The sequence below is a fragment of the Eretmochelys imbricata genome, chromosome 1 (genome assembly GCF_965152235.1).
Source record: "Eretmochelys imbricata isolate rEreImb1 chromosome 1, rEreImb1.hap1, whole genome shotgun sequence".
NCBI classification, from domain to species: Eukaryota; Metazoa; Chordata; order Testudines; family Cheloniidae; genus Eretmochelys; species Eretmochelys imbricata.
Window position 1 is genome coordinate 23,798,398 of NC_135572.1, and position 16,821 is coordinate 23,815,218.

General features: G+C 39.3%; 1 protein-coding gene across 3 annotated transcripts in view; it reads left to right on the forward strand.

The window, feature by feature from the left end:
• EED (embryonic ectoderm development) overlaps positions 1 to 16,603 on the forward strand; it is a 31,091-nt gene extending 14,488 nt beyond the window's left edge. The window contains exons 3-13 of one of the 3 annotated variants that reach the window (XM_077808018.1): positions 1,032 to 1,124; positions 2,089 to 2,154; positions 2,910 to 3,035; positions 3,156 to 3,237; positions 8,279 to 8,370; positions 11,847 to 11,980; positions 13,426 to 13,531; positions 14,686 to 14,844; positions 15,277 to 15,350; positions 15,591 to 15,734; positions 16,271 to 16,603. In XM_077808018.1, the coding sequence (XP_077664144.1) occupies positions 1,032 to 1,124; positions 2,089 to 2,154; positions 2,910 to 3,035; positions 3,156 to 3,237; positions 8,279 to 8,370; positions 11,847 to 11,980; positions 13,426 to 13,531; positions 14,686 to 14,844; positions 15,277 to 15,350; positions 15,591 to 15,734; positions 16,271 to 16,397 (1,203 nt within the window). In that variant the 3' untranslated portion in view covers positions 16,398 to 16,603. Of the gene's footprint in view, positions 1 to 1,031; positions 1,125 to 2,088; positions 2,155 to 2,909; positions 3,036 to 3,155; positions 3,238 to 8,278; positions 8,371 to 11,846; positions 11,981 to 13,425; positions 13,559 to 14,685; positions 14,845 to 15,252; positions 15,351 to 15,590; positions 15,735 to 16,270 lie in introns of all 3 variants that reach the window. The other 2 variants (XM_077808021.1, XM_077808022.1) reach the window with 2 other exon arrangements.
• Positions 16,604 to 16,821: the final 218 nt, after the last annotated feature.

Sequence of the window (16,821 nt, forward strand, 5' to 3'; positions counted from 1 at the left end):
TTATTTCACACTATTTATTATTACATTATGATTTATCATTACATTATTAATTTTATTACATTATGAAAATGACGACACTCTTCCAAGATTTCACTTCTAAGGCTTATATCACTTCCATTAAGCCTCTCTACATGTTTCATCAAGGAGTACCAGACGTGAAACAGCATGAAGGTATTTAAGAAGCCAACTCAAATAGTTTCTCCCACAAGCATTCAGGTCTTGAGCAGTCCAGGCAAAAAACACATGACTGCAACAAAGCTTAAACTTGTTCTGCCAGGAAGTCTTGGTCACTAGGCTTGGGCTGCTGGCCTCCACGGGGGTTGGGGTCCCTAGGGACGGCTTCCCGCCATTACAGAATTTTTTTGTGAACCCCCTGATACATTTCACGAACCCCAGTTTGGGAACCACTGCTCTAGAGATTTGTACCACCTTACCACTTTAACAAGACAAGTATAGTTAACACCCCCCCCCGTTCCCCCGCCAGCCAGTATGGACACAGTTATTCCAGTATTGCTTTTTTCTGTCTCCGTAAGGAATAAGGTATGCTGATAAGGCCCTTTATACTGATATAACTGCATCCCAATTAGGGGTTGTATTAGGATAACTAAATGGGTTTACAAAAATCACACTCCTAACTGAAATAGTTATACTGGCATAAAATGTATGTGGACCAGGCTTTAGACCCAGAGGTTGCCTTGCCCAGGATCACCAAACAAGCAAGTAGTCCAAGCTGCAAATAGAACCAGTACATAAGAGGTGGTGTTTTTTTCACCTTGCCTTTAAAGCTTGGAGCAGAGGAACATGTTTTTACCTCCCCTGAAGACTAACAAGTTAATGTGCTGTGCTACTCTTTTTTTAAGAGCGAGTATATCGGGTCAGAACATGTAAACGGCTATAAATGTAGTGACCTTTTATATGGGAAGAGGTTGTACAAAAATAGGCTCCTTTTGCCACAAATCATGAGTTTCTGAGAAATAATGTCTGGTCTTCATTCTCTCACATGTTTCCTTGATCTTATTTTTCCTTTACAGGAGGACCACAGTCAGCCATTGTTTGGAGTCCAGTTTAACTGGCACAGTAAGGAAGGAGATCCATTAGTGTTTGCCACTGTAGGCAGCAACAGAGTGAGTAATATGCTCAGTTTCTGTCTAATCATGTTGCCCCTACACGTGCTTCTTTATCTGTATGCCATTTTCTTCTCCCTCCAGTTACCAGTGTTCAGTATTTAAAATACTGTGGTGATGTTTTGTATTCCATTTTTCAAGGCTGTAAATGCTTGCAATTTTAAGACGGGTGAATCCAGTAGTTTGAAATGTGGTGGCATGCTTCAGCGGCTTGAGAATAAGGCTCCTATTTTACTAAAATTCCTTCAGTTTTGTAGAGGTTGGAAGATTTCTGAAAGGGAGACACTAAAATTCTTTTCAGGTAAAGTGTTGGTTCTCAGCTGTAACCTGTTTAAAGGGCTAAGTGATGTACAAAAGAATGAAAGAAGCATCTTTATTGGTGTCAATGTGCCAAGTACTGATACTAAGTAAAGATTAGTGGCCTATGTGAGATGAGTTGATGGATTCTTGGTGAACAGGCGTTCACTTAACAGCAGCCTTAAGAAATAGTTAACAGAGCATTCAGAGAATGCAGTATCTGTTTTATGAGTAAATAAGAGAATTTCATTTTTCCAGGGTTGTCAGTGCGGCAGTTATTACAAGCACTAAGTAATGTAGAGAAATAAGTAACAAGGGCCATAGTTCTGTGCAAAGAAATTAAACCAGACAATAGAATGGTTTGTCAATATCAAATAGAAGTAACAAGTTAGGTTAGAACTAATTGTATTAATTTCAGGGTATGGTATAGCCTGTCAGCAGCTTTCATCCCTAGGAAGTTTCACCATGAGGAATGTTTAAATAAGTCATTAGTCTGATAAGACACGTGAATGCTTTTGCATCGAACCACTTCCACATTCAGCTAAGGAACAGATAGTAGATGGGACTTGTGTAGAACAAGACACCTTTCAGTTTGCACAGATGAATGTGAAAATCACACGCCATATTGCATGAAATTAATAATCCATTAAACCTTTTTTTCCCCCAGGTTACATTATATGAGTGTCATTCCCAAGGAGAAATACGTTTATTGCAGTCTTACGTGGATGCTGATGTATCCTTCTAAAGCAGCTTGTCATAAAATGGTATTTTAGTAGGACTAACATGAGAAACGTTTGTTTACTCCCTCTTGATGTGTAACAATTGAATTGTCTGTGATAAAATACTGTAAACACCTGTTGATAAGGAACATTCTTCACTTCAGATCCAAACTCCTGCCTGTATCCCACAAATTTTAGCTTTACTTTTCTAATATTACAAATGCAGAATCATGAAACATGTTATATAAAATATTGTTAAAATGATTCAACATAATCTTATGCCTCCCAGTGCTAATACTTGTATAACATGTTTCATGTTCGTAGCTTCTACAGTTTTCTAGCACTGCTATGTAGTACGTAGCATTCCTATTTTACTGATTGGGCCAGGATTGGAAATGGGAATTCCTGGCTCCAGTCCTGAGGTTAGACCAATTACATGGCTAATAAATTATTTTCTCACCTTCATTTTAGTCATTTAGTCCCACCACTTGAGTCCTTTTGAAGAAGAAGAAAGAGCTGATAGATCAGAGAGCATTTCAGGTGTATGGTGCAGTATGAGGAAGCAAAAAGAGCAGCAAGGAGAGAAACAAGCACAGGGGAAGGAGTGGAGTTGTAGAGAGCTTAGAAATCAGAATACATATTAATCTTCTTATCTCTGGTCATACGCTATTGAGCTCTTTTACAAAACAGCAACTGTGCTTCTAAACAAATGTATGAATACCTTACTCTCTACAGCTGCTTCTGTAGTCCTTAACATGGCACCTATTAGGCAGATGAGAACTTTTATACTTGTGCATGGACCTATGATAGCAATACAAGTCACCCGCTTCTGGCTGTGGCTGGGTCAAGGGGTATTATTAGGATAATTAATCCCATTACAATGCAGTGCATAAAGGTGAGTGGTCACGGCTTCAAACTGCAGATTGCAGCTTTCTAAAATAATTTACAATGTATCTAGTCTAACTATCTCAATTTGAGGGGTGGGAAATAATTTTATCTTTGAAATCTGTTCTAGCACTACGTGGGCCATGGAAATGCAATCAATGAACTGAAATTTCATCCAAGGGATCCAAATCTCCTTTTGTCTGTAAGCAAAGGTACGGCAGTTTAGCTGCTTATTTTTTGTTTAGGAACCATCTACTTAGATTTTTTTTTAAATACCATGTAAGAGGTCTTGGCTGTGAACGAGACGAGCTAAACCCCATCAGAACACAAAGATCAATGTATGACACTTTAAGAATTGAGGTGGACAAGGTGGGTGAGGTAATATCTTTTTATTGGATCAACTTCTGTTGATGGAAGCAACAAGCTTTCGAGCTTCACAGAGCTCTTCTTCAGGTCTGGAAAAGAGCTGGCACACTCTGGTTATCTCTTCCAGACCTGAAGAAGAGCTCTGTGAAGCTCGAAAGCTTGTTGCTTCCATCAACAGAAGTTGATCCAATAAAAAGATATTTCCAGACCCACCTTCTCTCTCTCATATCCTGAAACCAACTTGAAGCATTGAAACTCTAGAACAAATTAACTCTGTTAATTTGGATTTATGTGTGTTAGATGAAACCCACGGCCTGTATTAGATGTAACTGCATCCATTGGTACCTAGGGACTGAAAACAATGTCTCTGTAGGTAGAAAGAAAACATCCATGTTTAGCTGTGACAGTTGTGCAAACCATTGGGCATTGATGGAGCTTTGTGATTATCATTTAAATTGGTTTTTATATGCTGAGTTGTCCTGCCACCTAGTGGTGTGGGTTATATGGTGCACACTACTTTCAGAATGGAAAAAAATTCTTAGCCTGATTCTCCTGTCACTTACATGAGTATAAATTAGGAGGAAGTGAAAGGAGAACTGGTTCGTATTGTCTTGATTAGACTATCCAACCAATCATAACCTCTTAAACTTGACTAACTTAAAGCTTAAATGGAGTGGAAATCTATCAACTGCATGAAAAAACTTGCACAGATACAGACAGACATCATCTTCCTTTCCAAATGCAAACAGATGGACATCGTACCAAAAGGACTGAAGGTAAAAAATCCATTACAATCTACATACCACACAGACTATGCTGACAGCTTGTGCCACACGCTCTCAAAGAAACTGCGGAATCACCTGATCAACATCCTCTACAGCAAACAGGGAAAGATTAAGAATGAGCTCTCAAAAATGGATACTCTCATAAAAAACCAACCTTCCACACAAACTTCCTCGTGGCTGGATTTTACTAAAACTAGACAAGCCATTTACAACGCACACTTTGCTTCTCTACAAAAGAAAAAGGACACTAAACTTTCTAAACTACTACATGCTACAAGGGGCCACAGCAATGGTTCCCTCAACCCACCTAGCAATATTGTTAACCTATCCAACTATACTCTCAGCCCAGCAGATGCAGCTGTTCTATCCCGGGGCCTCTCCTTCTGCCCCTCCACCCCCACGAACATGATACAGTTCTGTGGTGACCTAGAATCCTATTTTCGACGTCTCCGACTCAAGGAATATTTCCAAAATACCTCTGAACAACATACTAATCCACAGAGGTCTCCCTACCAACACTACAGAAAGAAGGATTCTAGGTGGACTCCTCCTGAAGGTCGAAACAGCAGACTGGACTTCTACATAGAGTGCTTCCGCCGACGTGCATGGGCTGAAATTGTGGAAAAGCAGCATCACTTGCCCCATAACCTCAGCCATGCGGAACGCAATGCCATCCACAGCCTCAGAAACAACTCTGACATCATAATCAAAAAGGCTGACAAAGGAGGTGCTGTTGTCATCATGAATAGGTCGGAATATGAACAAGAGGCTGCTCGGCAGCTCTCCAACATGAGTTTCTACAAGCCATTACCCTATGATCCCACTGAGAGTTACCAAAAGCAACTACAGCATTTGCTCAAGAAACTTCCTGAAAAAGCACAAGATCAAATCCGCACAGACACACCCCTGGAACCCCGACCTGGGATATTCTATCTACTACCCAAGATCCATAAACCTGGAAATCCTGGGCGCCCCATCATCTCAGGCATTGGCACCCTGACAGCAGGATTGTCTGGCTATGTAGACTCCCTCCTCAGGCCCTATGCTACCAGCACTCCCAGCTACCTTCGAGACACCACTGACTTCCTGAGGAAACTTCAATCCATCGGTGATCTTCCTGATAACACCATCCTGGCCACTATGGATGTAGAAGCCCTCTACACCAACATTCCACACAAAGATGGACTACAAGCCGTCAGGAACACTATCCCCGATAATGTCACGGCTAACCTGGTGGCTGAACTTTGTGACTTTGTCCTTACCCATAACTATTTCACATTTGGGGACAATGTATACCTTCAGATCAGCGGCACTGCTATGGGTACCCGCATGGCCCCACAGTATGCCAACATTTTTATGGCTGATTTAGAACAACGCTTCCTCAGCTCTCGTCCCCTAAAGCCCCTACTCTACTTGCGCTATATTGATGACATCTTCATCATCTGGACCCATGGAAAAGAAGCCCTTGAAGAATTCCACCATGATTTCAACAATTTCCATCCCACCACCAACCTCAGCCTGGTCCAGTCCACACAAGAGATCCACTTCCTGGACACTACAGTGCTAATAAACAATGGTCACATAAACACCACCCTATACCGGAAACCTACTGACTGCTATTCCTACCTACATGCCTCCAGCTTTCACCCTGACCACACCACACGATCCATCGTCTACAGCCAAGCTCTGCGATACAACCGCATTTGCTCCAACCCCTCAGACAGAGACAAACACCTACAAGATCTCTGTCAAGCTTTCTTACAACTACAATACCCACCTGCGGAAGTAAAGAAACAGATTGATAGAGCCAGAAGAGTTCCCAGAAGTTACCTACTACAGGACAGGCCTAACAAAGAAAATAACAGAACTCCACTAGCCGTCACCTTCAGCCCCCAACTAAAACCCCTCCAACGCATTATTAAGGATCTACAACCTATCCTAAAGGATGACCCAACACTCTCACAAATCTTGGGAGACAGGCCAGTCCTTGCCTACAGACAGCCCCGCAACCTGAAGCAAATACTCACCAACAACCACATACCACACAACAGAACCACTAACCCAGGAACTTATCCTTGCAACAAAGCCCGTTGCCAATTGTGCCCACATATCTATTCAGGGGACACCATCACAGGGCCTAATAACATCAGCCACACTATCAGAGGCTCGTTCACCTGCACATCCACCAATGTGATTTATGCCATCATGTGCCAGCAGTGCCCCTCTGCCATGTACATTGGTCAAACTGGACAGTCTCTACGTAAAAGAATAAATGGACACAAATCAGATGTCAAGAATTATAACATTCATAAACCAGTCGGAGAACACTTCAGTCTCTCTGGTCACGCAATCACAGACATGAAGGTCGCTATCTTAAAACAAAGAAACTTCAAATCCAGACTCCAGCGAGAAACTGCTGAATTGGAATTCATTTGCAAATTGGATACTATTAATTTAGGCTTAAATAGAGACTGGGAGTGGCTAAGTCATTATGCAAGGTAGCCTATTTCCTCTTGTTTTTTCCTACCCCCCCCCCCCCCAGATGTTCTGGTTTAACTTGGTTTTAAACTTGGAGAGTGGTCAGTTTGGATGAGCTATTACCAGCAGGAGAGTGAGTCTGTGTGTGTATGGGGGTGGGTTTTTGGAGGGGGGTGAGGGAGTGAGAGAACCTGGATTTGTGCAGGAAATGGCCTAACTTCATTATCATGCACATTGTGTAAAGAGTTGTCACTTTGGATGGGCTATCACCAGCAGGAGAGTGAATTTGTGTGGGGGGGTGGAGGGTGAGAAAACCTGGATTTGTGCTGGAAATGGCCTAACCTGATGCTCACTTTAGATAAGCTATTACCAGCAGGACAGTGGGGTGGGAGGAGGTATTGTTTCATATTCTCTGTGTATATATAAAGTCTGCTGCAGTTTCCACGGTATGCATCTGATGAAGTGAGCTGTAGCTCACGAAAGCTCATGCTCAAATAAATTGGTTAGTCTCTAAGGTGCCACAAGGACTCCTTTTCTTTTTGCGAATACAGACTAACACGGCTGTTACTCTGAAACCTGTCATTAAAGCAAGACTGTGTGCTCACAAGAGTGAAGTTTTGCAAATGCTAGAGTTAAAAACTTATTCTGTTCCAAAGGTGGAACATCCTACAATAGTGCAGTGTTGTGGATGAGACTTCACAAGAACAAGAGTTGAGAAACTGAAAGTGATTCCTGCAGCTTTGTGTATAGTGTGGTGTAGCTGTATGAACCATAATTTTTTGAGTTTATTTTATTTGTAATTAAATAGTTTGGAACTTTAAAGAAGTGAAAATCATGCAGTCGCACTATTGTATGATCACTGGATCAAATTTTGTCTCTTGGATGGCCAAGAACTGCTTGCCCACTTCCAATATAGATGAGGAGAGAGTCGGGGGAGGAAGGGGAAGCAAAATGCAACTAGTCTGACACATCCATCTTATAGTGTACTGTACTTTAGTGGAACCATAAAATCTTCTTTCAGTTCTTTCTAAACTTGATGTTTTTAAATGTCAGTGGCTCTTCATTGAAAATTGGCACGAAATTCTGTCTTATGAAACAGCTAGACGAGTCCCACTGACTTCAGTGGAAGTTGCGTGTATGTAATTTATGGCCCATTCCTGCCCTCAGTCCACACTGTATTAAAAACCTTTTTTGGCTTATCAGAGCACAAAATAATAGCTGAATACTTTAAAGAGTGAAAAGCACCCTTTTTTTCATGCATACTTGGTAACTCAAATGACTAAAGGGATTTTTAGAGCTGAGAATGAATGGGACATTAACTTTTGGCTGAAATATATTTTTCCTTCCCCTCTCCCCAGGAAATGACTTAAGGCCTGAAAATAGGCTAGGTAGGAGTTCATCATTAGACTGAAAAATTTCTCAACCATACCTAGAGTGGTGTTAAAATGATACTAACATTCAACTGAAAACATTTTTTTCTTGTAGTAATGGAAGAACATACTTTTCATACATTATAAATGCTACCGTGGGATTCCTGTTCATGAAAGTGGTGGCTACGTTAACTTTATTGAGGTACAAATGGATGATTAAGGTTAACCTGTCAGCTTCTGTGTTTGTATTCTAGATCATGCACTGAGACTGTGGAACATCCAAACAGACACGCTGGTTGCAATATTTGGAGGAGTAGAAGGGCACAGGGATGAAGTCTTAAGTGCAGTAAGTGGAAAACTATAGGGCAATGCCTTCAGTCTTATGTATGGGAATCCCAATATCTCTCTTTGAATCATATTTAGGCTTAAATATTGTGCCCAGCAAACCCAAAGTACATGAACTGAACACTTTTAAAAACACATTTAGGCTAATATAATTCTAAGATTACACATCAGCACTAAAATACTTGCCAGCCCATAAAAACTGACACCTGCGTCACTCAAACTCTCTAGCAAAATTGGATATTTTGCAACATGTCATGAAGGTAAATAAACTAGGACTCTGTGGGATTAAAGAGTCGTGTTGGATGGAAATGGGAAGGAACTGTTCAAAGCCCTTCACTAGGAACACCTTGTTCTAATGAATGCCTCTAGGAACTGTAAGCATCCCAGTTGACCTCAGCTGAGAGAACTCATCATAGGGTAAGAGAAACTGGTCAGTAGCTACACTAATATTTAAAAGGTTTAGTTTTAGTAGGTAGTTGGATGAAGCAACCAAAGTTTAAAATAGCTTTATCCTTCAGTTTTTGCATTTGTAACATATAGCTTAAAGTGCGAAAGATTGCATAGCTTTTCATGGAATAGAGACACACTCCCTACCCTGAAGAACTTGCAGTCTAAGGCCATTATCCTACCTGTGCTTAATTTTACACATGTGAGTGATTCCTTTTGACTTCTGGTGGTAGGCACAATACAAATATCTTAAGTAGGCCGAAGTTGAAAGAAAAACAAAAGTTATATTTTAAATCTCTAAAATATTTATAATTTTTCTGTAAATATATAGAATAGACTTCCAACCATCTTATATTTTAAGTGGATAAAATTGATTTAAAAAAGTCATTACATTTTTATATAAACAGGTTTATTTTTAAAAGTAAGCCTATTTAAAATTTGAAATTATTACAATGTGTTTTTATGCCTAAATTTACTATAACCTATTAAGAAAGGATTAATATTAAGCAATACATGTTTGCGGCTGCAGTTTTAAAGAAAGTCATAGCGCTGAACTAGTGGAAGTCACTGGCTAAGCACCTAGAACCAGAATTTGTTGAAGTGCTACACCAGCTTTTGACAACAGTAGCTTCTTCGGGTGTAGAGAGAATGTTTTCTTCATGTCAGTTTGTTCAGCTAGTCCAGTTCAATGACCATCAGTTCAATTCACTAACTACAGATAGTACTTCTTTTGCTTTAATAAAACAGTTAGCTTTAAATACAAAACATGTTTTGTTCTGAAAAACTTTTTTTCTTGTGTAACCAGCACATTTAAGGTAGTTTTATTTAACTAATAGAAATCGTTTTGAAATGTTCTTTTGTGCATTTAATTTGAATTTTAACATCTATCCAAATAGAGCTTGACACAATTCACAAGTAAAACTTAATCATCTTCTACTAAATAAGAAATGAATTGTTCATCATTTCTTAATATTTATTTAGTTAAGAAATATAATACCTTAAATAAATGTGTGTAGATACACCATATCTTTCTGGTCAGCAAAAGCACCAAGTTTAGTATAAAGGCTACATTTAATTGTGAATCAACATGTTTTAATAGTTACAAAGCAGTGAAAATCAAACTTTCTTTATGATCAACCTTGATCTTTAAATATTTATGGTAAATAGGCCCAATAACCTGTGATGGGATGTTAGATGGGGTGGGATCTGAGTTACTACAGAAAATTCTTTCCTGGGTATCTGGCTGGTGAATCTTGCCCATCTGCTCAGGGTTTAGCTGATCGCCATATTTGGGGTCGGGAAGGAATTTTCCTCCAGGGCAGATTGGAAGAGGCCCTGGAGGTTTTTCGCCTTCCTCTGTAGCATGGGGCACGGGTCATTTGCTGGAGGATTCTCTGCTCCTTGAAGTCTTTAAACCATGATTTGAGGACGTCAGTAGCTCAGACATAGGTGAGAGGTTTTTCGCAGGAGTGGGTGGGTGAGATTCTGTGGCCTGTGTTGTGCAGGAGGTCGGACTAGATGATCATAATGGTCCCTTATGACCTTAGTATCTATGAATCTATCAAAATCACTAAAAAGTACAAATGCAAAATGAGATTAAAATCCATTACTTTAAATCAAAGCAATTTAAATAATCCCTCCGGGGAGCGGGGAGGTGTCTCTTTTTTTGACACTTGTTTAGGATGGTTTACAGTATGCACTCTCCTGTAGATTCACCTCTCAAGAGATGCAGTTATTTTTTCATGCCACCAAAACCTTTATACCTATTTCTGTCTTCTACTTTTGATGTATACAAATAATCTTTGATTACAGAAATGTTTCTTGGACACCTGTACAAACTTTTATTTGGGAGACCCAACAAACCTTGCATAATCCAAGCATCACATAACTGTGGAGTTTACTGGTCTGTCTATAAAACACCTTTCAAAGGTGACTTGGTGTTGAAAGATTTTGCATAAGTGAGCTTTAAGGATGAGTAGAACAAAAAACCTGGTGCTTTCATCCACAAGAGAATACAATCAAACGTCCCACAATTCCTGTTTTGGCCTACAGTAGTATACAATTAATTCAGTACTATTTCTTTAGTAATTAAGGACTTGACACAAATTTCACATTCAGCATGGTTTACATCTAAGATGAGCTTTCAATACTGTCCCGGCCTCATATATCTTAATCAAATTGTGTGCATAACACAAAGGAAAGCAACAAAAAATATGAAGAGAGAGGAATGGATAAGGAAGGAAAAGGGTTACATTAATAAGGGAAACAGTGACTTGTGCTTGTTATGCTTGCTTACTTATGGCTCTGTTTATGTAGAAATACTCAAATTTTATTGGTATGTAACAAATACCTAGATAGAATATTTGTGCTAGAAACAATTAATCATTTGGCTTTGGTCTTTCTTCCCATAGAAACATCGGTATTGCCATACCAAATCAGATCAGTGGTTCTTCTAGCCCAGTAATGTTTCTGATATTGGCCAGTACCAGATACTTCAGAAGAAGATGCAAGAAACCATATAGTGGACAATTAAGGAATAACCTTCCCATAGAAAAACATTTTCTTATCCCCAGCCACTTGCTGGCTTACACTCTGAAGTATAAGGGTTTATATCCTCTTAAAATTGTTTTTGTTCTGTATATTGTAATGGTGGATGGCCCTCATTTGTGTCCAATCCTTTTCTAAGTTCTACTATAGTCTTTGCTTCGATTAAATCCTGTGGCACAGGTTCTATGTTGGGGAAAATACTAGTCTTCAATTTGTTGTCTTTCAGCTTCATTGAATGTGCTCTTGTTTTTTGCATTCAAGAGAGTAAAATAGGTGTGCCAAGATATGATACCTTTTACAGGAAGCAGGCTTAAGTTATATTTAATAGTTTTCTATCTTGAAATATGCTTATTTAGCTTGCTCTCTAGACTGAAAATATGACTTGAACATATATGCATCTAATGTAAATGAAGAAAATAGAATCAGTGAGTTAGTATGCTGAAACTTAATATTGAGGGCTTAAAGCTGACTCTTTTTGTGTAGGATTATGACCTTCTTGGTGAGAAAATAATGTCCTGTGGTATGGATCACTCTCTGAAACTCTGGAGAATCAATTCAAAGAGAATGATGAATGCCATTAAGGAGTCTTATGAGTACAATCCAAATAAAACCAACAGGTGAACACAATCTTGATCTTTATTCGTTGATATATCTACTAAATATGAATCTTCTCACCAAGGGCCCATATCAGCTCCCACTGTAATGAGGGAGGTTTTCCATTGATTTAGGAGGTGCTGATCCCTAAATTGCTCTGGAAGAAGGCTTCTCTTACTGATATGTGGTGGCAACAGTGTTCTGTTTAATTATAGGTCCAAACACTTATTGAAATAGTCTGACTTCTTCCATTTATGCGCAATTGGATGGTTTTGCGAATTGGTGTTTTAATCCAGTTCTAATTTCTGAAGCATATATATAAATACATATCAGCAGCCTTTCCTGTCCCCTCAAAGGTTTATAGTAGAGTAACAAATACACATCAGAATAATTGACTAGACTGTAGTAAATAGTTCCTTAAATTCTAAGTATGAAAATAATACAAGTTATTGTAATCAGTAATTTATTTGGGGGATATAGGGAAAAAATACTTACACAGTTGGAATTACACTTGAAATTTTCAATCCTCCTGAGATCCAATTTCTAAGAAATAAGTTGATTTGAAAAGACCGTTACCTTTCAGTTATGCTACTAGCAAAATTTGTCCTTAATATTAAGGGAAACCAACTCATGTAATTATCTGTTTGTACCAACCCTAGTGTTGAGTAGCCTCCAATTTGTGAAATAAAATGTGAAGGATCTAAAACATACTAAACACATTTTACAATAAGAAAAGGAGTACTTGTGGCACCTTAGAGACTAACCAATTTATTTGAGCATAAGCTTTCGTGAGCTACAGCTCACTTCATCGGATGCATACTGTGGAAACTGCAGAAGACATGCATCCGATGAAGTGAGCTGTAGCTCACGAAAGCTTATGCTCAAATAAATTGGTTAGTCTCTAAGGTGCCACAAGTACTCCTTTTCTTTTTGCGAATACAGACTAACACGGCTGTTACTCTGAAACCTGACATTTTACAATGGGACTAATACTAGAAGTGTGCCTACTTCTTAATGTTACCAAATCTTAAATGGCACTTCAGACAAAACAAGATCCTTAGTGTGTTCTTACACATACCTTGTCAAAACATTTTAGATTTTGCTTGAAGAGTGTTGGGGGCTGAAGGAATCCCAGAAGTTGTTTCTGTTTTAACACGACTTGAAGTGTTTGACACAGGGATTGCTGAATTTCTTCAGAGGCTAACATGTTGTCTTTCCAGTGCCTCCAGTCTTTCCTCTCCTCTACCCCCTCCCCACAGATATGTTGGGACCTCAGCTAATTCACTGAAGATAGTCTTGTAGTATTTACCTTACAGATAAGTTTCTGAAATGTACGCCGCAAATTATTAGACACAGTAGAAAAAGGTTCTACTGACAGTTATAAATTATCATTTTAGTGTTTTAAATAGTTTTTTTTAAGTGCCTCTCTTTGCCCTTCTTGCTATGACTCATTGGTTTTTCCCCACAGGCCTTTTATTTCTCAGAAAATTCACTTTCCTGACTTTTCCACCAGAGATATACATAGGAACTATGTTGACTGTGTACGATGGTTAGGAGATCTAATACTTTCCAAGGTAAAGTGTCTACTGTTTAGCCATATTGTTCAAGATTATTTGCTTACATTCAGGCCCTCAAACAATAGTTTTTGGGTGAGAGTGGAGTAGAATGGGGTGTCTTTCTGCTGCTTTGATTTATTGGCTGGAAAGTTAACTTATTGTGCCATGCAAGGTGATTTTTTTCTAGGTAGATTGAGAGTTTAACTAATTAGGTTTGGGTATATAAGCATCTTATATTAAAAATCTATGTAAATTCTTCTAGCAATCAAAGCTCTAGTAAAAGTATATGAGAACTGAAAAGCCAGGATTCGGGTGGAATGTACATTAGGGAAAAAAGCAAGACTGTTCATTTCTGGGAGTTCATATAGCTCTTGCAACAAAAAGGAGAAATGAAATAGGTGTACTTAAGTTGGAAAGTCTACATCATGGAATGACTTTGATTTGTGTTGCAACGTTGGCAATGTTTGCTCTGCAAATGTTGGCTAAGACCTGTTTACTCTGAGACTTGAAAACAACTTAGCTCGTTTCTAGCAAGAAACATGTTTGGAACATTACTAAAATTCTTCAAATTTGCATAGAGACAGAACTAAACCCCTCTTCGGTGTTTGAATTGTCCAAGTGCACTTCACTCGCACTCCTTTGGCAATTAAAGGTCATTGGCAAGTAGCTTGGGGTGAGCTGGCTGTGTTTGGACTGCATGGTGTAAGATCTGTGGATAGACACCTAAGGGCATGTCTTCACTGGCAATGGGAAAGAACTGCCACGGCAGCACGTTAAAGTGGCTTGTGTAGTCACAGCACAGCGCTGGCAGAGAGCTGTCCCAGCGCTCTAAAAACCCACCTCCACGAGGGGCGTAGCTCCCAGCGTTGGGGGGCCTGGCTCCCAGTGCTGGTGCACTGTCTACACTGGCATGTTACAGCGCTGAAACTTGCAGCGTTCGGGGGTGTTTTTTTACGCCCCTGAGCAAGAAAGTTGCAGTGCTGTAAAGTGGCAGTGTAGACAAGCCCTAAGAGTCCAAGTGACATCCTTGATTTTTTTCTTTATGTATTCGAGGGTAGTTGTACAAGGAGAAGTTTGGATAAAATTATAGTTTGAAAAAAGCATGGGTATTGTTTATGGGTTTTGTTTTTTTTTCCCCCTCAAGTAAGTGATTCTTCTTATTCTTCCCATAGTCCTGTGAAAATGCTATTGTGTGCTGGAAACCTGGCAAAATGGAGGATGATATAGATAAAATCAAGCCCAGTGAGTCAAATGTGACTATACTAGGACGATTTGATTATAGTCAGTGCGATATCTGGTATATGAGGTTTTCAATGGACTTCTGGCAAAAGGTAAGAGTGAGCTTTGAACTTTTTGCTGTATTTGAAGAAGATCCCAGTTTCAGAAACTAACTCTTCCCCGGTTACATATTTAGATGCCTTAACGGTATATGAGGAAAAGTTTTCCGCTCACATGTGCTGATGTGATGGGAGGTAACATGGTCTGGAGCAAGGAGCTTACTATTGGTAGTCATGAACACTAGATTTTAATCCTGACTCTCCATTAGTGGTATTGGAGGGAAGATTACTCCATCCTTTATCTCCATTTTACTGATGAGGAAACTGAGGCAAATACATAAGACACATGGGTGTAATGCGGATCATTGGTTTTCTAGTGATTTGAGTGCGTGTGTGTGTATGTTGTCAGTCTTAGAGACTTTATGAAGTCTGGCTTCTGTTCTTTGATACCATATTTTAAAGTGTCTATATTCTCTCATTTCAAAGATGCTTGCATTGGGCAATCAAGTTGGCAAACTTTATGTTTGGGATTTGGAAATAGAAGATCCTCATAAGGCTAAGTGAGTATATAGAAATTTCTAAACTCCCCTAGATTCCTTTGTGATACTGAGACATGGAGTTGGGGCACTTTCCTTCTTTACACAGCTCATACTCTTGAATGGTGGTAGGGCACTTTCCTTCTTACTTTACCCATAACACAAACTCTTGAGTGGTGGTAGCCACACCTTCAATTCTAACTTGTACGGTGAATAAGCATTTTGACCCTGTAAAGTTAACATCATTATTTGTATTTATTACAGTAGCGCCCAGAGGCCCCAGTCGGGTTGGGGCCGCATTGTGCTGGGCACTGTACGTAGATACAGTAAAAGAAAGTCCGTGCTTCGAAGAGCTTACAGAGTAATTAGGAGAAAAGTTTACAAAGTAATTGAGAGGAGACTTTCCAGGTGGGTGTGGCGCACAATGGAAGGGGGAGGGGAAAGGACTAGGGTAATAGTAGAAATACAGTTACATAGGCTAGCTACGTGCATAATTTGGAGGGGCTTGTAATGTGACTTTCCAGTTGACCACCTGTTCCTGGCCAGGTGACTATTGAAGAGTCGTATATGAGGCCTTCCTGGAAATCTTGCTATCTTTCATCACCCAAATACAATACTGTATTCCTAAGTAAAAATTAATACTTACGTTTATTACCATAACCTACCTAAGATGATCCACTTTCAGAAGAGCTTTATGAAAATTGATCTTGGGTGGAGGAAGAAATTGCAGTGAGAGAGAATTAATTTCCTCTGGGTTCCAACAGCTAACTAAGGAGTACAGAATACAATAAGGGCCCAGCCTTGCCAACCTTTCCTTTGTGAGTGAGCTTCCACTGGCGTCAGTCAGATAACATGTTAAGGTTCTGATCCAGCAAGCCCTTACTCACAAGTGTAATAGCAAATGCAGACTTAACATTGCAACTAAATCATTTCTTTCTTTGTAGATGTACGACACTTACCCATCCTAAATGTGCTGCTGCCATTCGACAAACCAGTTTTAGCAGGGATAGCAGTATCCTTATAGCTGTTTGTGATGATGCCAGTATCTGGCGCTGGGACCGACAACGATAAGTTCCTTTTTTAATTAAGAGTAGAAAATACATTGTTGGTTTACAGTTTAACCAGTTAACTAGCTTCTACTGTAGTTGCATTTAGAATAGTTTTTTCCACTGTTCAGTTGGCTGGAGCTGAACTTAGTAATGTTTACATTCTTTGTACTGTTGTCTTGCTCAGACTCTGCTGCTTTCATTAATAAAAAATATTTTTGTAAAGCTTTATGCATTGTCCACTTCAATTATTTACCCGAAATGAATTTCACAATTTAACTGTGACCTGTGATGTTGTTTTACATTGTGTATAGCTGGTACATATCATATGCATGTTAGCATTGTGGTAGGAATTGAGTATACATGAGATTGCAGTCTTGCATGTGTTTTTTTTTCTTTTTCTTTTTTTAAGTGTGTTTAATAATAAAAAAAGGAGTGTAATGTTGCTA